The 22,453-nt window shown below is 51.3% G+C and overlaps 1 protein-coding gene across 1 annotated transcript in view; it reads left to right on the top strand.

The window, feature by feature from the left end:
* Positions 1 to 3,701: 3,701 nt before the first annotated feature.
* The window catches only part of FAM20C (FAM20C golgi associated secretory pathway kinase), a 63,061-nt gene continuing 44,309 nt past the window's right edge, over positions 3,702 to 22,453 (top strand). The window contains exons 1-2 of the mRNA XM_056866267.1: positions 3,702 to 4,165; positions 14,828 to 15,006. Coding sequence (XP_056722245.1) covers positions 3,702 to 4,165; positions 14,828 to 15,006 — 643 coding nt within the window. The remainder of the gene's footprint in view (positions 4,166 to 14,827; positions 15,007 to 22,453) is intronic.

Here is a 22,453-nt window from a genome sequence, read left to right as displayed (position 1 = left end):
AGGCACTTGGGAATGTTTAACGTGGGGAAGAGGAGGTTGAGGGGGGACACGACCATTGATCTCTTTAAGTTTTTGAAGGGCTGTCACTTAAAGGAGGGCAGGGAGCTGTTCCTCTTGGCAGCAGAGGAGAGGACTTACAATAATGGGTTTAAATTGCTGGAAAGGTACCGGCTGGATATTTTTCCAGTAAGAGTTGTTCAGCAGCTACCTAGGGAGGTGGCTAGCTCCCTCCTCACTGGCAGCCTTTAAGCAGAGGCTGGACAAGCACTTGTCAGGGATGCTCTAGGCTGATCCTACATTGAGCAGGGGGTTGGACTAGATGGCCTTCATGGCCCCTTCCAACTGTACGATTCTCTGATTCTCTGATTCTAAGCTAAGCAGGGTCGGCTCCAATTAGTATTTGGATGGGAGACCACCAAGGAATACCAGGGGTGCTACGCAGGGGCGGGCCATGTCCAACCACCACCTCTGTCCGCCCCTGGCCCTAAAAACCCAAGAGGTCACCATAAGTCCACTGAGACTTGACAGGGCTTTCCACCACCACCAATGGTATGACCATACCTGACTCAGCACCCATATGAACAGATGAACATGTGGTCAAATTTACCAGGAGAGTAAATACATCACCAATTTGGTGATTTGCCCACCACTCTTTCTTCACACGCATATATTTTATGTCTCATGATATTAGTACAAACTGAGTTGGGTGGATAGAGTTTACTTTTTTGTGCTTTTGCAATATTTTTAATCCATGCATTCATCACTTCTCCCAAAAGGCCCGGTCCCACAAGCATGACCTCATTTTGGAGGGAGAGAATCCTACATCTGTTTTCGAGGTGGTGTCCTTCTCCCCAAAAATGCTCTCTGTAAGTAAGGGTGCCAACCTCCAGGTGGAGCCTGGCGTTTCCCCAGAATCACACCTGATCTCCAGACTTCAGAGACCATCTCCCTTGGAGGAAACGACAGCTCCGGAGGGCAATCCCTATCCTATGCCACAGATTCCAACTGAACCCCCTCCCCAAATTCTCCCCTCAAAAGGCACTGCCCCATGAAATCTTCAGAAATTCCCCAGGCCGGAGCTGGCAACAGCCAGACAATGCTTATAACAATAAATATATAACCAAACCACAATTGTTATATATTTTTGGTTATATATTTATTGTTATAAGCATTGTTCAAAAAGTTTCCATTTAGTCATTAATGCTACTTTTCTGTACATTCTCCAACGTGTTTAGCACGAGCTTTCGTATTTATTAACAGCCAGACAACAGCAGAACAAAATGTTCGTTTCCCCGGCCTCTTCCAATAATGTTAAGACCTCTTAATGCAAGTCCTCCCGACAAATTGCTTTATTGGGATAAGGCACCGTTATGGCGTAGTTGAATTATTCTGGAAGATATGGAATTAACCCGTTATTCTGGTTGTGTGAATTTGATACTACTTCCAGCCATGTCCCCGTTTTGTTTTTGTGTTGTGGCTTTATGGTTCTGAGTTTGTTTGCTGGGACTTTGAGTCAATGCAATAAAAGAATTGGATGGATGGAATATTTTCGACGCATCATTAAATTGTGGAACTCCCTGCAACAGGATGCGGTGATGACTGCCAATTTGGAAGGTTTTAAGAGGGGAGTGGACATGTTCATGGAGGAGAGGGCTATCCATGGCTACTAGTGAAAATGGATACTAGTCGAGATGCAGACCTATTCTCTCCAGGATCAGAGGAGCAGGCCTATTATACTAGGCGGTGTGAAACCCAGGCAGGATAAATGCTGCTGCAGTCGTCTTGCTTTTGGGATTCCTGGAGGCACCTGGTTGGCCACTGTGTGAACTGACCGCTGGACTTGGTGGGCCTTGGTCTGATCCAGCATGGCCTTTCTTATGTCCTTATTTTGCATGGCTCTTAATCAGAGATCTTTTTTCCTGCCCCATTTTCTCTCCCCCCCCTTTTATTTTATTTTCTGATTCTTTTTTGCAACCCTTTGAGAATCAGACGCCCCCCCCCCTCTTTGGCCCAGTTAGATTTGCAGAAGGTTTGAAAGGAGAAGGGGGGAGGGAGAGGGCAGAGACAGCTGGGGGGGGGGGGTTGGAAGATTTTTCTGTCCCTCCCTCTTTTTTTGCCAGCTACTATCACTCCGGCGTTGATTTAGCCAATCTCTTCGCTATGACGTCTGGATGTATGGCTGGCTCATCATATTTAACACACCCACCCGGGGCCGAGCGGCCTTCTGGCTGGACCAACCAATCTACTGCATTCGGTGTGGCTGGAAACGGGGGGGGGGGGAGACACCCAATCTGCACCTGCCAGGGAGAGCTCTTTCTCTCTCCTTCATTCTTCTCTCTCCCTTTCTGCCTCTTCCTTCTCTTCCCCCCTCATTTTTTTTTGCAACCACCAGAGGTGTCCCCCCAAAAGCTGGAAGAAACGCGGTTGCTATTTTTTGTTCCCCTCCAATGCTCCTTTTGCATTCCTATTTTCTTTCTTTTTTTATTGCATTGACATTTTATTGCATTATTTGCATGCTGCCCGTTTAAGAGGGTGGATTGTTTCTTCGCCTGATTTTTTTCCCCTCTCTCTCTCTCTCGGTTCCTCTACCCCCCCCCCTTCTTTGCTTCCACCCACCTTCTCTTTGCTCGCTTTTCCGTCCCTGGATTGGGAAAACAAACACAAGAAAAAAGCCAGCCCCGATTTCTCTCGCCTGGGCTTCGGACGAGGAGGGCTCCGGGAACGTGTTGGGGAGAAGCTAACCAGGTCCAGCTCGCGGCTCGGGAAGAGGAACCCAGCAACCGAGAAGAGAAGAGCAACCGAGAATCGCCTTCTTGCAAAGAAACCCTCCCAAATATATTATTATTATTATTATTTGCAAAGATCTGGAAGGAAGAGAAGAGCCTCTCGGCCAGAGGATCCCAAAATATTGTGGATGGGGGTTGTATTTTTCCCCCCTAGGCTCCGGCAACCCTCTCCTCTTCCCCCACCGCCGGCTCTGAACGCTGCTGATTCCCCGGCGTGATTCTCTGATCGTGCTTCAAAAACCTCCTTCGCCAGCCCAGAATTTCCAATGCCGGTTTGGGTTTTTTTTTTTTTGGAGTGGTCCGACACCCGGCTCCCCTTTCAGGGAGGGGGAAGGCGAGGGGAAGGGGGAGCCGCTGGGATCCCTGGCTGAATTGAGCCGGTGCGCCGGCAGGAGTTTGCGCTAAGGGGGGGCTCCGTGGCTTCCTCGAGAGGAGAGACTTGATTCCGGGCTCCTGTTCTGGACCAGCGCGAGGGGAGGGGGGGGGGAAATCTCTTTCTCTCGTTTGCATTTTGCAATTTGTTTTTGTTTTTTATCCTTTTTGCATTTTGCCAATTTTTTTTTTGCATTTTGCCAATTTTTTTTTTTGCAGGTTGCAATTTTTTTTCTTTTTTTGCATTTTGCAAATTGCTTTTTGTAAATTTTGGACAGAAGCGAGCTCTCTTTTTTTTATAGCCCTGTTTCTTGGAAGGGGGGGGGGGAAGAAAAACGAGACCGGAGACTCCCTGATTGTTCCTGGCGTTGGGAAAACCAGGCGCACTCGTTTTTGTTTTTTTTTGCAAAATATAGGTCTTTCTCCCCACCTTGTGCTCGGCCAGTTGCGGTCCCCTCCCCCCCCCCTTTGCATTTCACCCCCCCCCCCCCCCAGGCACCGCATTTCTTCCTCTTGCAAAAGGGAGGCCCTCGCCGGACAGACATGCTGCTGGTGCGGCGGTTCCGGGTGCTGATCCTGACCGTCTTCCTCCTGGCCTGCACCCTCCACATCATGGTCGACCTGCTGCCCAAGCTGGAGAGGCGCGCCGCCGAGGCCGGGGGGGCGTCGGCCGGGGGGGCCGCCCCGGCCGGCTGCTCCTGCCCGCACTCCCCGCCGCCGCCGCCGCCGCCCCCCGGCGGAGGCGAGGCGGACTGGCCTAGCAAGCACACCCTCCGCATCCTGCACGACTTCGGCAGCGAGCCCGCCGCCCCCAACCGGAGCAAGGCGCTCCTGCCGCCGGCCGCCGCGGCGGGGGCCGGAGGGGCCGGCCCGGGCTCCCGGCTGGCCGCCCTCTTCCAGCAGCCCCTCTACCGCCTGGCCGGGCCCCCCCTGGGCGACAAGGACGTCTTGTTCAACGTCAAGAGCGACATCCGCTTCAACCCCAAGGCGGCCGAGAACCAGGACTGGTGAGTGGCTCAGGGGGGGGGGGGCTTCCCCATTCCCCATCCCTGGACCACCCCCCCATCAGGAGATCCCCTCCCCAATCACTGGGAGACGACTCCCTTCGTTGCGAAATCAACAGCGACCCCACTCAATCTCTGGGAGAGGGCCCCTCGTCAGTGGGAGACAGCCACCCATGAGTAGACCCTCCATCATTGGGAAACAACGCACACCCCTCGGTAGACCCCCCCCCCCAATCACAGGAAGACGACCCCTCATCAGTGGGAGACGACCACCCATGAGTAGACCCCCCCATCATTGGGAAACAACACACACCCCTCGGTAGACCCCCCCCAATCACGGGGAGACGACCCCTCATCAGTGGGAGACGACCACCCATGAGTAGACCCCCCCATCATTGGGAAACAACACACACACCCTCAGAAGACCCCCCCCCTCAATCACTGGGAGACGACTCCCTTCATGGCGAAACCACCCCCTGTCAACAGAGACCCCCCTCAATCACTGGGAGAGGACCTCTCATCAGTGGGAGACAACCACCCATGAGTAGACCCCCCATCATTGGGAAACAACACACACTCCCTCAGTAGACTCCCCCCCTCAATCACTGGGAGACAACCCCTCGTCAGTGGGAGAGAACCACCCATGAGTAGAACCCCCCATCATTGGGAAACAACACTCACACCCTCAGTAGACCCCCCCTCAATCACTGGGAGACGACCCCTCATCAGTGGGAGACGACCACCCATGAGTAGACCCCCCCATCATTGGGAGATGACCCCCCATTAGGAGACCCCCTCAATCATTGGGAGACAACCCCCATCAGTGGAGGCAACCTCCATGAATAAACCCCCCATCATTGGGAGATGACTCCCGTCCTTGTGAAGCGACTCCCCATCAGCAGACACCCCTCCATCATTGGGAGACAACCCCCCCATCAGTAGACCCCTCCTCAATCACTGGGAGATGACCCCTCATCAGTGGGAGACAACCACCCATGAGTAGACCCCCCATCATTGGGAAACAACACACACTCCCTCAGTAGACTCCCCCCCAATCACTGGGAGACGACCCCTCATCAGTGGGAGAGAACCACCCATGAGTAGACCCCCCCATCATTGGGAAACAACACACACTCCCTCAGTAGACCCCCCCCTCAATCACTGGGAGATGACCCCTCATCAGTGGGAGACGACCACCCATGAGTAGACCCCCCCATCATTGGGAGATGACCCCCCATTAGGAGACCCCCTCAATCATTGGGAGACAACCCCCATCAGTGGAGGCAACCTCCATGAATAAACCCCCCCATCTTTGGGAGATGACTCCTGTCCTTGTGAAGCGACTCCCCATCGGCAGACACCCCCCCATCATTGGGAGACAACCCCCCCATCAGTAGACCCCTCCTCAATCACTGGGAGATGACCCCTCATCAGTGGGAGACAACCACCCATGAGTAGACCCCCCCATCTTTGGGAGATGACCCCCCATCATTGGGAGATGACCCCCCCATCAGGAGACCCTCCTCAAGCATTGGGAGACAACCCCCATCAGTGGGAGGCAACCCCCATGAATAAACCCCCCATCACTGGGAGATGACGCCCATCCTTGCGAAGCGACTCCCCATCAGCAGACCCCCCCATCATTGGGAGACAACCCCCATCAGTAGACCCCTCCTCAATCACTGGGAGATGACCCCTCATCAGTGGGAGACGACCACCCATGAGTAAACCTTCCATCGTTAGGAGATCACCCCCATCAGTAGACCCCTCATCATTGGGAGATGACTCCCCATCAGTAGACCCTTCAAGCATTGGGAGACAACCCCCATCAGCGGGAGAAGACCCTTCCATCACTTGAAACCCCCTCCCTCCACATCATTGGGAGACAACCCCCCATCAGTAGACCCCTCCATCATTGGGAGATGACCCCCCCATCAGTAGACCCCCTCAATCATTGGGAGATGACCACCCCCATCAGTGGAATATGACCCTTCCCTCACTTGAAACCCCCTCTACTACTCTAATAATATGGGTAAGCACCTTGCTTGGTTTCCATCCTCACGTTTTGGACGGAGGGGGTGGGGGCTTGTAAGGCTGAGGCCTCTCCCCCACACGTCCCTGCCCAGGAATCAGGTCTTTGTCAGGTTGCATAGGGAGAGGTGGCCCTCCCCACTGGTCCATCCCCCCATATACAAAGGGTCCTGCATCCCCCACCCCCAATAAAATATAAAAGTTCCAGATAACCAGTGGCTACCTGAGTTTCCCTATCTCCATCTAACAAAACCCATTTTTTAAAAAGTAGCCCTGGTTGATTCTCCCCCACCCCACACACACAAATTAGGCGAGGGTCTTTTTCAGGTTGCATGGGAAGATGCGACCCCCCCTCTACTCTGTGCTCCCCAATGGGTCCTACATTGTCCTCCCCCCACCCCGCAAAAAAAAATGGAAGTTCTTTTCAAGGTACCAATAGCTGATTTTGTTTCTCCCACCCAGCGAAACCCAGTTCTTTTGAAAAATAACCCTGTCTGGTTTGTCTCCTGCCCCCCCCCCCAGCAATAATTAGGTGAGGGTCTTTTTCAGGTTGCATCGGCTGGCGCGCCCCTCCCTGTGATTTGCCTTTCATCCCCCCTCCCCCAGAGCCACCGAAAATGGAGAAGGGGGTTGCATTGACTAACCCCCCCCCCAACAAAGGATATTAAGTAGGGGTCTTTTGAAGGTAACACTGCTGGTAACCTCTTCCCGCCCCCCAATCCGAAATTGGAGAAGAGGTTTTCTGAAGCTGATGGGCTCCCCACCCATCCGGTTTTTCCCTCCAACAACCCCCCCCCAAATGAGAAGGCTCTTGCATTGGCTAGCCCCCCTTCCAGACGTTATCATCTTTCAAAGGTAGCTTTGGATGATATCTTCTTCTTCCCATGAGTCTGACACTGGGTAATTGGATCTTGCTAAGGTAGCACTGGCTACTGTGGTCTTCCTCCTCCTCTGATTTTTTTTCTTCCCCCCCCAACACCAAAAAAAGAAAAGGGGATTTACATTGGCCTGTTTCTGACCCCCAAATAGCTAGATGTGGGGGCGGGGTCTGTGAAATGGAGCATGGGCCACTCCTCAAAGCGTCCAGAGGATTTAATGGTGCATTGCTTAATGGGGGGGAGGAAATCTCCCCCTTCCTAAAAAAAAAATAGGAAGTCTTTCTAAGAGTATACTGCCTGTTGTCTCCCCCCTCTTCTAATTCTGTCCTCGTGCCCACAAATTGGATGGAGGGGGGGGGTTCCTTTAAAAAACCGAATCGGCTGCTCCAATTTCCAATTTGGGTTTCAACTTCCTGCTTGAAGATGCAGAGAGAGGTGAGCAGGTGGATGCGCTTATCCCCCATAATCCTTTTCAGAATCCTTACCCCCCCCCAAAAAAAGAAGGGTCATTTTTCTAGAGGGGCTGTTAGGAAGAGGGTTGCTAGAAGGTTTTCTTTTATTTCCGGGGGGGTCGGCTGGATTCAGTGACCCCCAAAGACTAGGTGTGAAAATGCGGAGATGAACACTCCACTATTCCCCCCCCCTGAAAATAACTGTTCCCCCCCCCCTTCTCAAAAAGAAGCCCTTTTAAAAACATACTTCAGGCAGGGCAGCTAATGTTCTTCCTTTTTATTTATTAGATTTTTATCCCGTCCTATCCCTACTGAAGTTTTTATTTTATTTTAAAAGGACGGGCTGATTTAATTCACCCCAAAGGCAGAGAACCAGGAGTGATTTTTTAAAAATGCCTCTCTCCCCCCCCACACCCCAGTCTTTCTCTTCACTGTTCATAACATTTGTTTGACTTGAGCCTGATAATGAAATCCATCGACAAAGCTAATAATAATAATAATAATAATAATACTGATAATACTGATAATACTGATAATACTGATAATACTGATAAAAGTGAGAAATTGGGCCTTTTGCATTTAATGCCTCCCCATATTGTGGTTATGTACCCCAGCTTCCTAGGTTTCCTAGACTTTTAATTTTAATTTTTTGGAAGCCGGCTTATTTCCCTCCTCCAAAAGGAGGGGAGGGGGGAATCCAGGCTTTCTAGGACCAAAATTGGTGGGTACCTGTTATTTCCTGGGAGCCCACCGGTTTCGCCGTCAAAGCTGTGGCTCTCCCCCACAAAGATTTCTCCTTTCCCTACAGAAAGAACACCTTTTTAGATGTTATCGGAGAAGCTGCCCTCGATTCGAAAAGAAGAAACTCGTTCTGAAATTAAATTCGGAGGGCACCCTCCCCAATGCCTTAAAAAATTGGGGAGAGGGCTTACACGGACCGTATAGGCCGTGCCGAACAGATGTGGTTTATGTTTCCAAGGGGCTTTGAACGGGTCGAAAACCCCCGCCCCTGTTTTCTGGTTGCAGATGTTTTGGCTTTAAAGGGGTCCTAGTGTTAAGGGAGGGCCAGAAGAGATGTAGGGGAAACAGAAATAATTATTGGAAGGTGTTCCTTCCCCCTTAGAATATCCCCCCCCATTCCTTCTCCTCCCATTAAAAACAGAGACCTTTAAAATACATTTAGTGATTTAGTCCTTAGTTAACCCCCGCTCAGCTGCCAGAAATCAGAAAAATTGAATGAGATTGATACTCCCCCTTCAAGATTATTCTTCCTCCACCCTACTATTTTAAAGAGATCTCCGAGATGTTCCTAAATGTTTTTGGAAAGGCATTTGGGAGCTTTTCATTTCAAGGGAATTTTGCCGGCCCCGAAATATGCAGAGCTGGAAGCACGCTAAGGGAGAGCAGTTCTCTTCCCGTACCCCCAAAAGGACATCGCTGTGATCTTCTGACGCATTTTTCGGGTACGCCTTGTGTTCAAAACGTGCTTCTTAAGCGAAATCTCGGCGGTATGCCAAATCAGGAACAAGAGGCAGGGGTTGTAATCTTCCAAAGTCTGAGAAGTCTTCTGCCCCTTTAAGGAGACCCAAGGAAGGGAGAATTTCATCCGGCATGGCTGTTTCCATCACTATACTACAACGAGAGGCAAAGAGGTGTCTAGCCTGTTTTATTTGGATATTTACATCCCGCTTTTCTCCCCGACGGGGACCCAAAGCAGCTTACGACATTGCTTTCCTCCGTTCTGTCCTCACGACAGCCCTCCCAGGCAGGTTAGGCTGAGGGCGTATGACTGGCCCAAGGTTACCCTGTGTTTTTCCAAGGCAGAGTGGGGATTCGAACCTGGGTCTCCCAGATCCAAGTGCGGCACTCTGGTTAATTACACCATGCCGGCTGTCTTCCTGGGCAGCTCTGAAAGGTACAAGAGGCCTTGGAAGCCCCCTGCTTTTCCAACACAACTTCTGAATTTGTCTCCCAAAGAACCGGGGAACCACAAACTAAATACTGAACACTCTTCTCATCCCAAGGAATCAATTTTTATTTTATTTTTGTGGGAAGGGGCAGAGATTCTCTTTTCTTCTCTACCTGTTCTTACAGTCACCACTACAACCCTGTGAGGTAGGTTAGGCCGAAAGCATGTGACTGGGCGGAGGTCACCCAAGAAACTTCCATGAGAGAGTGGGGATTCGAACACAGGTCTCCCGATTTCTACTCCAACACTCTAACCCAGTGGTTCCCAAAATTTTCAGACCCCCCCTTGGTTCCACAAACTCAACCCCAGCTCCCCCTACCCTATCCAACAACACAGTGGAAGGGTCAAACCTCAACGCCCCCCTGCTGCCCCCTTGCCTCTTAGTGCCCCCTTAGGTAATCCCACCGCCCCCCAGGGAGTGGTGCTGCCCACTTTGGGAACCACTGCTCTAACCACTAGTTGGGAATCCTTATTTGACAGCAGCGCTTAATCATCTTGGCATTTGCGAAAGGGCTACCGGCTGTTGTTTTCTATGGATGCAGAGGAGGCGCTCTCTGGCCCTCAGACCCAGGTTCGAATCCCTGCTTTGCCATGGAAGCTTGCTGGATGATCCCGGGGCCAGTCACACCCTCTCAGCCTAGTCTACCTTGCAGGGTGGCTGTGAGGAGAAAATAGAGGAGAGGGGAATGTTGTAAGCTGCTTTGGGTCCCCTCCGAGGGAGAAAAGCAGCATATAAATGAAGGCACTAAAATCCACGGTGGAATGAAAACCAATCCAGCTTTCTACCAGATATAACTATGACGGCTGTGTCTCTTTCGTGCCGCTCGTCCAATGGGAGTTTCTCGGGCTGATCTACTGGATCCAGCCGGTGCATTTTCCAGCAAGTGATCCGAGATGATCTGGAAGCTGGGTGACTGGGGTGATCTAGGATCCCTGCCCGCGATTCCTAGAAAGCTTTTGCTGTAGGGTTTGGAGGGCCTCAGAGTAGATTTTGCCTTCTGTCCTTTCGGGCCTTTTTGGAGGTGGCCCCCCTCTGGCCGAACTCGCTTCCCAAGTAGATTGTCTGGATTCCTCCTTGGTGGTGGTGGTTTTGCCTCAAGAAAATGAGCTTGGTTTTTAGGTTGCCGTTTGGTGCAGAGAATGCCGCTATCGATTGTCGTCTCTGAATGTTTTTGGCTTGTTTTATTTATTGTTGATGTCGTTTGTCGCCCGCCTTTCTCACTGAGACGCTAGGTGGCTTACATAAGGGAAGTCCATGCAAGCAATAGAATGAGATGTCTAATAAGCAATGTAATAGGACTAGGAGTGGCAGGAATCTTTTCTTGGATCTGCTGTCTGCTGGGGCTGTTTGCTTGGTTGTGTTTTTTGTCTTTTAAAAGTCAGAGTCGCAGGCTGAGAGCGCTTAGGAAATCGGGCGCTTGCCGTGGTTTGGAGTGCTTCCACGCAGTTTCGGCTGCTCCTATTCCTGGGTCATTCTGATCTAGCTCCAGTGATCCATGCCTTAGTTGCATGTAGACTGGACTACTGCAATGCACTCTTCGTGGGGCTACCCTTGAAGAGTGTCCGGAAGCTGCAGCTAGTACAGAATGTTGTGGCTAGACTGCCGGTCAGGGCCAAGTATCAGGATTACGTGACCCCAATATTACAGCATTCACATCAATCTGCTCCTGATCCCAATTCAGGGTGTTGGTTTTGACCTTTGAAGCCCTACATGGCTTGGGAGCAAGGTTTCGGAAGGACCGTCTTCTCCTGCACATTCCTGCCCAGGAATTTAGATCAGGGGGAGAGGCCCTCCTTGGCTGTCTTTGGTGGTTACATGAGAGCAGGGCCTTTTCGGTGGCAGCCCCACAGTTAGGGAACAACCTCATCTGGGAGGTGCCCCTGGCCCCCTCACTCTCGACCTTTAGCGGGCAGCTGACGACGGTTTTAGTTAGGATGCCATTCGATCAATTTTAGTTCTTCAGCCTGATGGTAGTTTTAAATGACCAGTTTTAAATTAGTGGTTTGATGCAATTTATTGCATTTTATTGCTGCTGATGTTGAGTTTCCGGTCAGGTAGAAAGGCGGCGAATAAATGTTTTAAATAAACAAGAATCACGTAAAACAGAGGAGACAAACGTTAGACAGAGCAGTAAAATATTAACTTTTCTGATGGAACGGGAGACCGAGCCGCAAAGGTCGCACGCCGATTCCTAGCATGGGTTGTTTAAATTGAGGGGATTTTAATATCCCCGTGAGTCATTTTTCAGCTTTGAGATTGCAGTCTGATAACCCTGCGGGCTTGAGGTTCAGTTTTTAATTTTTTTCAACGAAGGCTGTGGTATGCTTTGAACAGGAATGGCTGACTCGGGGAAAAAAACATGCCCTCTTTTTCCCAGTCTTGTTTAAACAGCTGCACAATTGCATGAGATTCCTTCTCCTGACAGGCTGCATCCAGCACGTGCGATACTCTGGTTTCATATTCTGCCCTCGATTCCTGTTTCTTCAGAGCAGTTTAGGCTAGGCAGCAGAGGGGAAACCTTCCGGGGACTGTACCACTTCCGGCAGCTTTGTTGAACCTCTCTCTGAATCTAGAAATATAGCATGTCAAGGGGGGGTGTATGGTTGCCAGCTTCCAGGTTCTAGCTGGAGATCTCCCACTATTACAATTGATCTCCAGCCGACATAGATCAGTTCCCCTGGAGCAAATGGCCGCTTTGGCAATTGGACTCTATGGCATTGAAGTCTAGGGTTGCCGGGTCCCTCTTCTCAACCAGCGGGAGGTTTTGGGGGTGGAGCCTGAAAAGGGCAGGGTTTGGGGAGGGGAGGGACTTCAATGCCATAGAGTCCAATTGCCAAAGCGGCCATTTGTCTCCAGATGATCTGATCTCTATTGGCTGGAGATCAGTTGAATTAGCAGGAGATCTCCTGCTACTACCGGGCAGTTGGCAACCCTAATTAAAGCCCTCCCCTCCCCAAACCCCGCCCTCCTCAGGATCTGCCCCAACAACCTCCCACCGGTGGTGAAGAGGGTCCTAGGGGGGTGTCCTAGGTCAAACCTTTCTCTTTCGTGTGCTAGTTTTCTACATGTGGGGTGTTTCCCCTCCCCATTTACATGAAAAGCACTCCATCTCCTGCCCCACAGCCAAAAATGGTATGGTCCAGGGCCTGGTTTACACATGCAGCAATAGGAAATGGTAGAATGGGTTGTACCTAGGGTTGCCAACCTCCAGGTGGTGGCTGGAGATCTCCAGCTATTACAACGGATCTCCAGGCGACAGAGATCAGTTCCCCTGGAGAAAACGGCCGCTTTGGCAATTGGACTCTATGGCATTGAAGTCCCTCCCCAAACCCCGCCCTTCTCAGGCTCCGCCCCCCAAATCTCCAGGTATTTCCCAACCCGGAGCTGGCAACTTTAGTTGTACCACTGCCGAAAGAGGGGAGGGGTTGCATTCTTAATGCTTCTCTGTGTAACAATTCCCTGAAGAGTAAAAACATAGCACATCAGGGCAAGGGCTTCTAGTCTAGCCCTGCGCATGCTGGTTTCTGTTTACAGGGAATTATTAATGCAGGGAATGGGTTCCCAACCTTTTGAGCCTGTGGGCAGCTTTGGCATTCTAACACGGTGTGGTCGGTACAGCCACAAAACGGCCACCTCCAGAGGCGGAGCCGGCCACAAAATGTTTGCCACTGCTTTTCAGTCACACAGTGAAGATGCTTATGCTGTGGTGGCAGCTGATGCAACATTTTTAAAAAATCTGCACAGCCAATCAAAATCCTTGCTGGGCGAAAGCTGTACCTGGCCCCACCCACTTCCTAAAAACACTTGGGAAAATAGCACAGGGTGGGTTGGTTAAGCACCATCTCCCTGGGTACTGCGCTCACAATCTGCACAGGGCCTCAACGTAGGGTTGCCAACCTCCAGGTACCTTAGCTTCATTTGTACATTTGCTTAGCTTCATTTGCTTAGCTTCATTTGTACATTTATTTCTTAGTAATATAGTTACAGCCTTCGCTGTTTTGCTGCCTGCTATCCATTGCTTATTGTTTCATTCAATTTTGCCTACTACTGTTTTATTTGCATCATCAACCTCCAGGTACCAGCTGGAGATTTCCCGCTATTACAACTGATCTCCAGCCTATAGAGATCAGTTCCCCTGGAGAAAATGGCCACTTTGGCAATTGGACTCTATGGCATTGAAGTCCCTCTCCTCCTCAAACCCCGCCTTCCTCAGGCTCCACCCAAAAAACCTCCCGTCGGTGGCGAAGAGGGACCTGGCAACCCTACCTCCACATGCTTAGGAATTAAGTTTCAATATGCGACTCTCCCAGGGCACATTTGGTTGATTGGACTGGACATGGGGTAGACCCACATACAGTATAATATATAGAATCATAGAGTTGGAAGGGACCGCCAGGGTCATCTAGTCCAACCCCCTGCACAATGCAGGAAATTCACAAATACCTTCCCCAACACATCCCTAGTGTAGGGCTCCCAACCTTCAGGTACTAGCTGGAGATCTCTCACTATTACAACTAATCTCCAGCCGATAGAGATCAGTTCCCCTGGAGAAAATGGCCGCTTTGGCAATTGGACTCTATGGCATTGGAGTCCCTCCCCAAACCCCACCCTCCTCAAGCTCTGCCCCAAAAACCTCCCGCCGGTGGCAAAGAGGGACCTGGCAACCCTACCCTCGTGACCCCCGCCTCCATGCCCAAAAGAAACCCCTCCAGGATCCCTGGCCAATCTGGCCTGGAGGAAAATTGCTTCCTGACCCCAAAGCGGCAATCACATTACCCTGGGCGAGTAAGAAAGGGCAACCCTTCCTGCCCTCCTTCTCAAGATCTGCATTGCTGACAGATGGCCATCTAGCCTCTGCTTCAAAACCTCCCAAGAAGGAGAGCCCGCCGTTTCCCGAGGTCTCCTGAGACCCTGGGGGGCTGCTGGCGCTTAGAGGACATGACGCAAAGCTAGATGCACCAGCGGTGTGTTAATATTACGTCGCCTGGTCGCGGTTGTCCTCTTTCCCTTTACACTGCCCACATTCTGTCCAGCTGCACAGGAGCATAGAAAGAGCCGAGTAGTCGTTCGCAAGTCTTTCGAGCTCTCCCCCTCGTGCAGCGTTCAGCAAAAGCAGTGGTCCCAAAGAACAAAGAGCCCAGAACGCTGGCCTGAGATCCGACAAAGGATTTTTGTTGTTGTTGTTTTAAGACGCGGTGTTTTGACCTACATAGTGCTTCCTCGGCATCTCGCTGCGTTTGGAGCCGGGCCCGTCCTCCTTACGCAAACTGCATTGCTGGCATTTTCACGAAACCTAATATTCGGCTGTCTCTCTGCTTCCTCGCTCTTTGGCAGGCCGAACGAAGGCCATGAGGACGAAGAATTCTTACCCACCGGGGAAGCGGCCATTGACGCCTATCCAAACTGGCTCAAATTCCACATTGGCGTGAATCGATACGAACTGTACTCCAGACACAACCCGGCGATCGAAGCCCTGCTGCAGGATCTGGCGACCCAAAAAATCACGAGTGTCGGTAAGTCGATGAACGTGCCGTTCCCGGCAGAGGGTTCCTCTTTTCTCCTTACTGCCGCTCGCGTTTGCATATGGAAGGAGTTGTGGCTCGGCGGAGAGCATCTGTTTGGCATGCCAAAGGTCCCAGGTTCGATCCCTGGCATCTCCAGGGGAAAGGATCAGGTTGTAGGTGGTGCGAAAGATCTCAGCCTCAGACCCTGGATGATATTGGGAGGGGCTGTGGCTCAGTGGTAGCACATCTGTTTAGCATTCTGAAGGCTGTGGGTTCAATCCCTGTCATCTCCAGCCGATAGAGATCAGTTCACCTGGAGAAAATGGCCGCTTTGGCAATTGGACTCTATGGACTCTGTTCCCGGCAGAGGGTTTCTCTTTTCTCCTTACTGCCGCTTGCATGTGGATATGGAAGGAGTTGTGACCCAGTAGTAGAGCATCTGTTTGGCATGCCAAAGGTCCCAGGTTCAATCCCTGGCATCTCCAGGGGAAAGGATCAGGTTCTAGGTGATATGAAAGATCTCAACCTCAGACCCTGGATGACATTGGGAGGGGCGGTGGCTCAGTGGTAGCCCATCTGTTTAGCATGCCGGAGGCCGTGGGTTCAATCCCTGTCATCTCCAGTGGAAAATATCAGGTTGCCGATGATGCAAAAGACTTCTGTCTGAGACCCTGGAGGATATGGGGAGGGGCTGTGGCTCAGTGGTAGAGCATCCTCTTGGCATGCCGAAGGCCCCAGGTTCAATCCCTGGCATCTCCAGTGGGAAAGGTCAGGTTGTAGGTGATGCGAAAGATCTCAACCTTAGACCCTGGAGAGCTGCTGCCAGTCTGAGTAGACAAGTCTGAACTTGATGGACCAACAGTCTGATATAAGGCGTCTTCTGGTGTTCATGTTTGTATTTTGCTTGCCTTAAGTCTGGTATTCCTAAAAGACTTGTTTTTCTGAGCTGGAAAGCTGGGAAGAGAACCCAGCTGCCAGAACCGTGCTGGTTTGGAGAGAGGCAGTCCCAAGGGGACCCTGGCAGAAGTCCAGTGGCTAAGTGCAGTGAGATAATCTTATCATTTTTGAGTGGATGGAGTGTTGCTTTGCCAAGTTGGGCTATTGGCTAATCCAGCCCCGCAACATAGGCATGAGAATGGGGCCGTGGCTGAGTGGTGGAGTATCTGCTTTACTTGCTGAAGGTTCCAAGTTCAACCCTGGGTATCTCCAGTTAAAAGAATTGGGTAGTAAACGATATGAAAGACCTCTCCTTAGTCCCTGGTAATCCATTGCTGGTCATAGCAGACAAGAGCAACCTCGATAGATGGAGGGTGGAACTCAGTAGGTAGTTTCTTGTGTTCAGTTGTGTGCTCTCGGTAGTAGATCTGCATTCACTGAAGATCTCATTTGGGCTGAGGCCATGGCTCAGTGGTAGAGTACCTGCTCGGCATGCAGAAGGTCCCAGGTTCAATCCCCGGTATCTCCAGCTGAAAAGATTAGGTAGCAGGTGATGTGAAAGACTTTCACCTGTGGCTCAGTGGTAGAGCATCTGCTTGATATGCAGAAGGTCCCAGGTTCAGTCCCTGGCATCTCCAGTTAAAGGGACTAGGCAGATAGGTGATGTGAAAGACCTCCTCCTGGGACCCTGGAGAGCCGCTGCCGGTCTGAGTAGACAATACTGAGTTTGATGGATCAAGGGTCTTATTCAGTAAAAGGCAGCTTAGTGTGTTAACGGCTTTACTTATGTTCTGTGGAGGATCCGTGGCTCAGTGATAGAGCCTCTGCTTGGCACGCAGAAGACCCCAGGTTCAATCCCCGGCATCTCCAGTTAAAGGGACCAGGAGAGTAGGTGATGTGAAAGACCCCTGCCTGAGACACCGGAGAGCCGCTGCCGGTCAGAGTAGAAAATACTGACTATGATGGACCAAGGGTCTGATTCAGTGTAAGGTAGCTTCATGTGTTCATGTGTTCACCTGAGCCGCTGCCAGTCTGAGTAGACAAGTTTGACCTCGATGGACCGATGCTCCGATTCCACATAAGGCTGGTTCATGTCTCCATGTGCTCGTAATCAATCTGAGACCCGGATCTGCTGCCATGCAGAGGAGACAGAACAACTGTCCTCATAGAGTCATGCGTATGCGAACTAGGGCACAAAATGATGCACCGATCCAAATGCAGGGGGCGCCGTTACACAACGGCATTACATCACTTCCAGGGAGGAAACCCGGAAGTCATGTCACACTAGGAATTGCCAGAAATTTGCCGTAGAGTTTCCAGCGATTCCAAGAGTGGCGTGACATCCCTTCCAGGTTTCCCCCTGGAAGTTATGTAATGCTGTCATGGCAACAGCGATTTTTCTTTTTTTTACACTGGGTATCAGAACTTAGGCAGGCAATGGGAGCTGGGGACAGGGCATCTCCCGCCCCCAGCAGGTAAGCACTAATCCTAGCTGTCATGGATTATATCTGCCCTTACCTTAAACAGATGCATTTCTCAAGCCCCTTCAGATCAGTCCAGAACTGGCATAAAGCATTTCCATCGCAATGCATTTCTCCCCCTCCCTTTTCTCAGAAAGCTCCATTTCCTTGCTACCTATCTAAATAGTCCTTGCTGACCATCTAAAGGAAGTTGTGGAAGCCATTCTTTTGAAGGAGAAATATCTGGAGATTTTGGGGGCGAGGCCTGAGGAGGACAGGGTTTGGAGAGGGGAGGGACTTCAATGCCATAGGTCCAATTGCCAAAGTGGCCATTTTCTGCAGGGGAACTGATCTTTGTCGCCTGGAGATCAGTTGTAATAGGGGGCCATGGCTCAGTGACAGAGCATCTGCTTGGCATGCAGAAGGTCCCAGGTTCAATCCCCGGCATCTCCAGTTAAAGGGACAAGGCAAGTAGGTGGTGCGAATAGACCTCTGCCTAAGGCCCTGGAGAGCCGCTGCCAGTCTGAGTAGACAATACTGACTTTGATGGACCGAGGGTCTCATTCAGTAGAAGGCCACTTCATGTGAGATCTCCAGCTGGCAGCTGGAGGTTGGCAACCTTACACACCCCCAGTAGATAAGCACGAACCCTAGCTGTCATGCATTTTCATATCTGCCCTTACTCACCTTAAACAGATGCATTTCTCAAGCCCTTTCAGGTCAGTCCAGAACTGGCATAAACTTGCGTGGGCAGGGAATAGAGGATTTCGGGGGGGGGGGCAGGAAAGGGGATGCAAAACGCCTCCCCTCCCTGCAGCTGATGACTTCAGCTCAATGAGGGTGCCCTGCCCCACATCCCAGAGACGGCCTTCGAAAGCTATGCCTCTGCCCGGCTTAGGGTGGCCAGGTCCTTCTTCTCCACAGGCGGGAGGTTTTGGGGGTGGAGCCTGAGGAGTCGCAAAATTCATTCTCAGCCAGGTTTGGCACCAGTGGTCAGCAGGTTGGGTAGTTGCCAAGGCCACAGAGCTTTGGAGGGTCCACCAACGATCCCTGACCTTCCGAGGGCTGCATGGTAGTGGCAAGATTGCCCCCATGCCCTCTTACGAGTTCATCCGGGTGTGCAAGCAGGTGACATCAGATAAGAGAAGCCACCACCTGCCTGCTTGCTTCCTCTCTCTGTGTGGCAGTAGCTGTTCCTGTTTCCCATAGCCATCACTGCCCATTCCCTGGGCAAGTAAGCATCGGCGATGACAGCAACAGCTATCACAAACTAGTTTCTGCTTCAGGCCTGGACTACACAAAACAGCTTACCGTACTCCGGCATGGTGTCAGGCGCTGCAAGTGTGGATCGTTGCGCAGAGTGGTAGAAAGGATTTTTAAAGCATTTCCATCGCTATGCATTACTCTCCCTTCCTTTTCTCAGAAGGCTCCGTTTCCTTGCTACCTATCTAAACAGCCCTTGCTGACCATCTAAAGGAAGTTGTGGAAACCATTGCTTTGAAGGAGAAATGCCTGGAGATTTGGAGGGTGGGGCCTGAGGAGGATGGAGTTTGGGGAGGGGAGGGACTTCATTGCCATAGAGTCCAATGGCCAAAGTGGCCATTTTCTCCAGGGGAACTGATCTCTGTTGCCTGGAGATCAGCTGTGATAGCAGCAGATCTCCAGCTGCCACCTGGAGGTTGGCAATCCTATGCATGAGTGATTACCAGTTGGCAAAGGTTCTGAGTTAACAGGCCAGTCACAGGGGTTTGAAACCCATGGAAGGGTTTGTATTCTTGGATGGAAGTTGCTATAGCAGTGCGAGGTCATGTTTATCCGGCGTCCCTGTTTTTTCACTTCTCACCGCCCTGTGAGTCGCAGTATAATTTTCGAGCAATTATAGAGAGCCGGAGCTTTCAACGGAGGGAGATATTTTAAAAAAAGACCAGGTGATTCTTGAAAACACAAGTCAGGACTGGTTGGTTGCTAAGCACGAGGAGTCCCTGAGTTTGGAAAGCTATCTGATGGGTGCAACTTTTCCTGAAGGACTGCGGGAATTGTAGTTTTCTGAAGGCCTGGGGAGTTCCGTTGGGTGAATTCCAGTTCCCAGGATGCTGCCGTCTCAGTATGGAATATCCCACATGAACACATGAAGCTACCCTCTACTGAATCAGACCCTCGGTCCATCCAAGTCAGTATTGTCTACTCGGACCGGCAGCGGCTCTCCGGTGTCTCAGGCAGGGGTCTTTCACATCACCTACTCGCCTGGTCCCTTTAACTGGACATGCCGGGGATTGAACCTGGGACCCTTCTGCATGCCAAGCAGATGCTCTACCACTGAGCCATGGCCCCTTCAAATGTAGGCCTCTTTGTGTCGTATGTGCCTGTGAGGATTCTTGGCTGTGGCTCAGGGGAAGAGCTTCTGTTTGGCCTGCAGAATATTCCAAGTTCAATCCCTGGCACCTCTGCCAGCAATAGTAGACAATACTGATCTTGGTGGATAGGCTTTCCAGACTGTAGCCAGCAACCCCCTGGGAGGAACTGGGGATTAGGGCCTGGCATACTGACATCACTTCTGGTAAAGAACGGTAGTGACATCTTTAGACACTCTAGGGTTTACAAAAACTCTGTGGTTTCACCATAGAGTTTTTGTAAAATGCTAGAGTGTCCATATCACTTATGGATTATTATTATTTTTTTGGCCAGGTGATATATGCTCACCGGCATGACACCAGGATGCGCCCCTTCTCCTCCCCATTTCCTCTGCCAGCATCTAGTTGGCACTGAACAAGGATGCTGGGATCCCTACTGATGGACCGGTGCTCCGTTTCAATATAAGGCAGCTTCAAGTATTCTTATAAGCAGGATAATCTCAGCAGTTAGGGTTGCCAGGTCCCTCTTCACCATTGGCGGGAGGTTTTTGAGGCGGAGCCTGAGGAGGGTGGGGTTTGGGGAGGGGAGGGACTTCAATGCCATAGAGTCCAATACCCAAAGTGGCCATTTTCTCCAGGTGAACTGATCTCTATCGGCTGGAGATCAGTTGTAATAGCAGGAGATCAACCAGAGGTTGGCAACCCTATCAGCAGGAGGGACTTTGTCTTAGTAACGGAGCACATTTCTGAATAGTACGCAGGTCTTGGGTTCAATCCTTGCCATTTCCTGTTACAAGAAGTCACCTTGCTGGTGTTTGGGGGAGAGGATGGTTCCAGGGGGTATTACTTCACAAATAGTAAAGGGGGAAAATGGGGGGGGTGCCAGTGGAGGGGGAAACAGACGGCAGTCATCATTTCCTTCATTTTTTGAGTGGTGTGGTTGAATACAAGCCAACAGCAGGACTCCAGTTTTATTGCTAGGGTTGCCAGCTCCATCACAATGCATTTCTCCCCCTCCCTTTTCTCAGAGCTCTGGAGGTTCTGCTTCCTTGCTACCTGTCTAAATAGTCCTTGCTGACCATCGAAAGGAAGTTGTGGAAGCCATTGTTTTGAAATAGAAATACCTGGAGGGTAGGGTTGCCAACCGCCAGGTAATAGCAGAAGATCTCCTGCTATTACAACTGATCTCCAGCCGACAGAGATCCGTTCACCTGGAGAAAATGGCCGCTTTGGCAATTGGTCTCTATGACCTTGAAGTCCCTCCCTTCCCCAAACCCCACCCTCCTCAGGATGCACCTCAAAAACCTCCCACCGATGGCAAAGAGGGGCAACCCTACTGGAGGGAGAGGGGAGGGACTTCAATGCTATACAGTCCAGTTGCCAAAGTGGCCAATTTCTCCAGGGGAACTGATCTCTGTCACCTGGAGATCAGTTGTAATAGCAGGAGATCTCCATGTGGCAGCTGATTGACAACCCTATTTATTGCTCAGGGCCAGAATAAAGACAAGATCGCAGGTCATCTGAAGTCAGATTTGGGCTCTCTGAGCAGTGCAGCAAACATAAATTCTATTGATTTTTTTTCTTATTATTTGGGGGCGGGGGTGCCGCACACAAAAAGCCTGATCTTCTTTGTTCCCCCCTTTGTGCGCCACGCCAAGCCCTGAGAGCATAATTAGACCCTTAATATTCTTGCCCATCGGCCATCAGCCGTGCGTTTGCAAGGGAAAGGTGAGGGCGCGGGAACCCGGCGGCGCTGGTGCGTTCGGCGAGCATAATTGCCCGAATTAACACACAAGAATGGCCGTAATTAGCGATTTCTTGGGTGCAGTTTGAAATTTACATCCAGGATAATGCCACCTGCGCGAGCCAGCGGCTTGTTTAATTAGAAACGCCGCGTGGCGTAGAAGGGCGAGATGGCGCTCGGTAATGGGAGGGGGCCTCCCCTTGAGCAAAAATTAACTGGAGATATGCCCTTGATTTCCGAGAGAGGGGAGGATGCCCTGGGGTTCCTTTCCTTTCTCGGCCGCTGGAGAGCATCGCCTGACGCCCATCCATTTCTGAAATCTATGGGGTGTTGAACTCTGGGTATGCCCTGATAGGGTTGCCAGGTCCCTCTTTGCCTCCGGCGGGAGGTTTATGGGAGGACGGGGGGTTTGGGGAGGGTTGGGGCTTCAGTGCCATCGAGTCCAATGGCCAAAGCGGTCATTTTCTCCAAGGGGACTGATCTCTCTCGGCTGGAAATCAGTTGTAATAGCAGGAGATCTCCAGCGACTACCTGGAGGTTGGCAACCCTATGCCCTGACCTGGATGGCCTAGGCTAGCCCAATCTCATCAGATTTTGGAAGCTAAGCAGGGTTGGCCCTAGGGTTGCCAGGTCAGGCGGGAGGTTTTGGGGGCGGAGTCTGAGGAGGATGGGGTTTAGGGAGGGACTTCAGTGTCATAGAGTCCAGTTGCCAAAGCAGCCGTTTTCTCCAGGGGAACTGATCTCTATCGTGGCTTACAATGGCCTTCCTCTCCCCACAGCAGGCACCTTGTGAGGTAGGGTGAGGCTGAGAGAGTTCGGAGAGAACTGTGACTGGCCCAAGGTCGCCAGCAGGCTTCATGAGGAGGAGTGGGGAATCGAACCCGGTTCTCCAGATTCACGTTCCCCCGCTCTTCACCACTACACCACGCTGGTTCTCTGAAAGCAGAAAGCAAGACTATAGTGAA

This window comes from Euleptes europaea, chromosome 21 (assembly GCF_029931775.1).
Source record: "Euleptes europaea isolate rEulEur1 chromosome 21, rEulEur1.hap1, whole genome shotgun sequence".
Classification (NCBI taxonomy): domain Eukaryota; kingdom Metazoa; phylum Chordata; class Lepidosauria; order Squamata; family Sphaerodactylidae; genus Euleptes; species Euleptes europaea.
The sequence above is the reverse complement of the archived record's forward strand: the minus strand, read 5'-3'. Positions and strand labels throughout refer to the sequence as shown.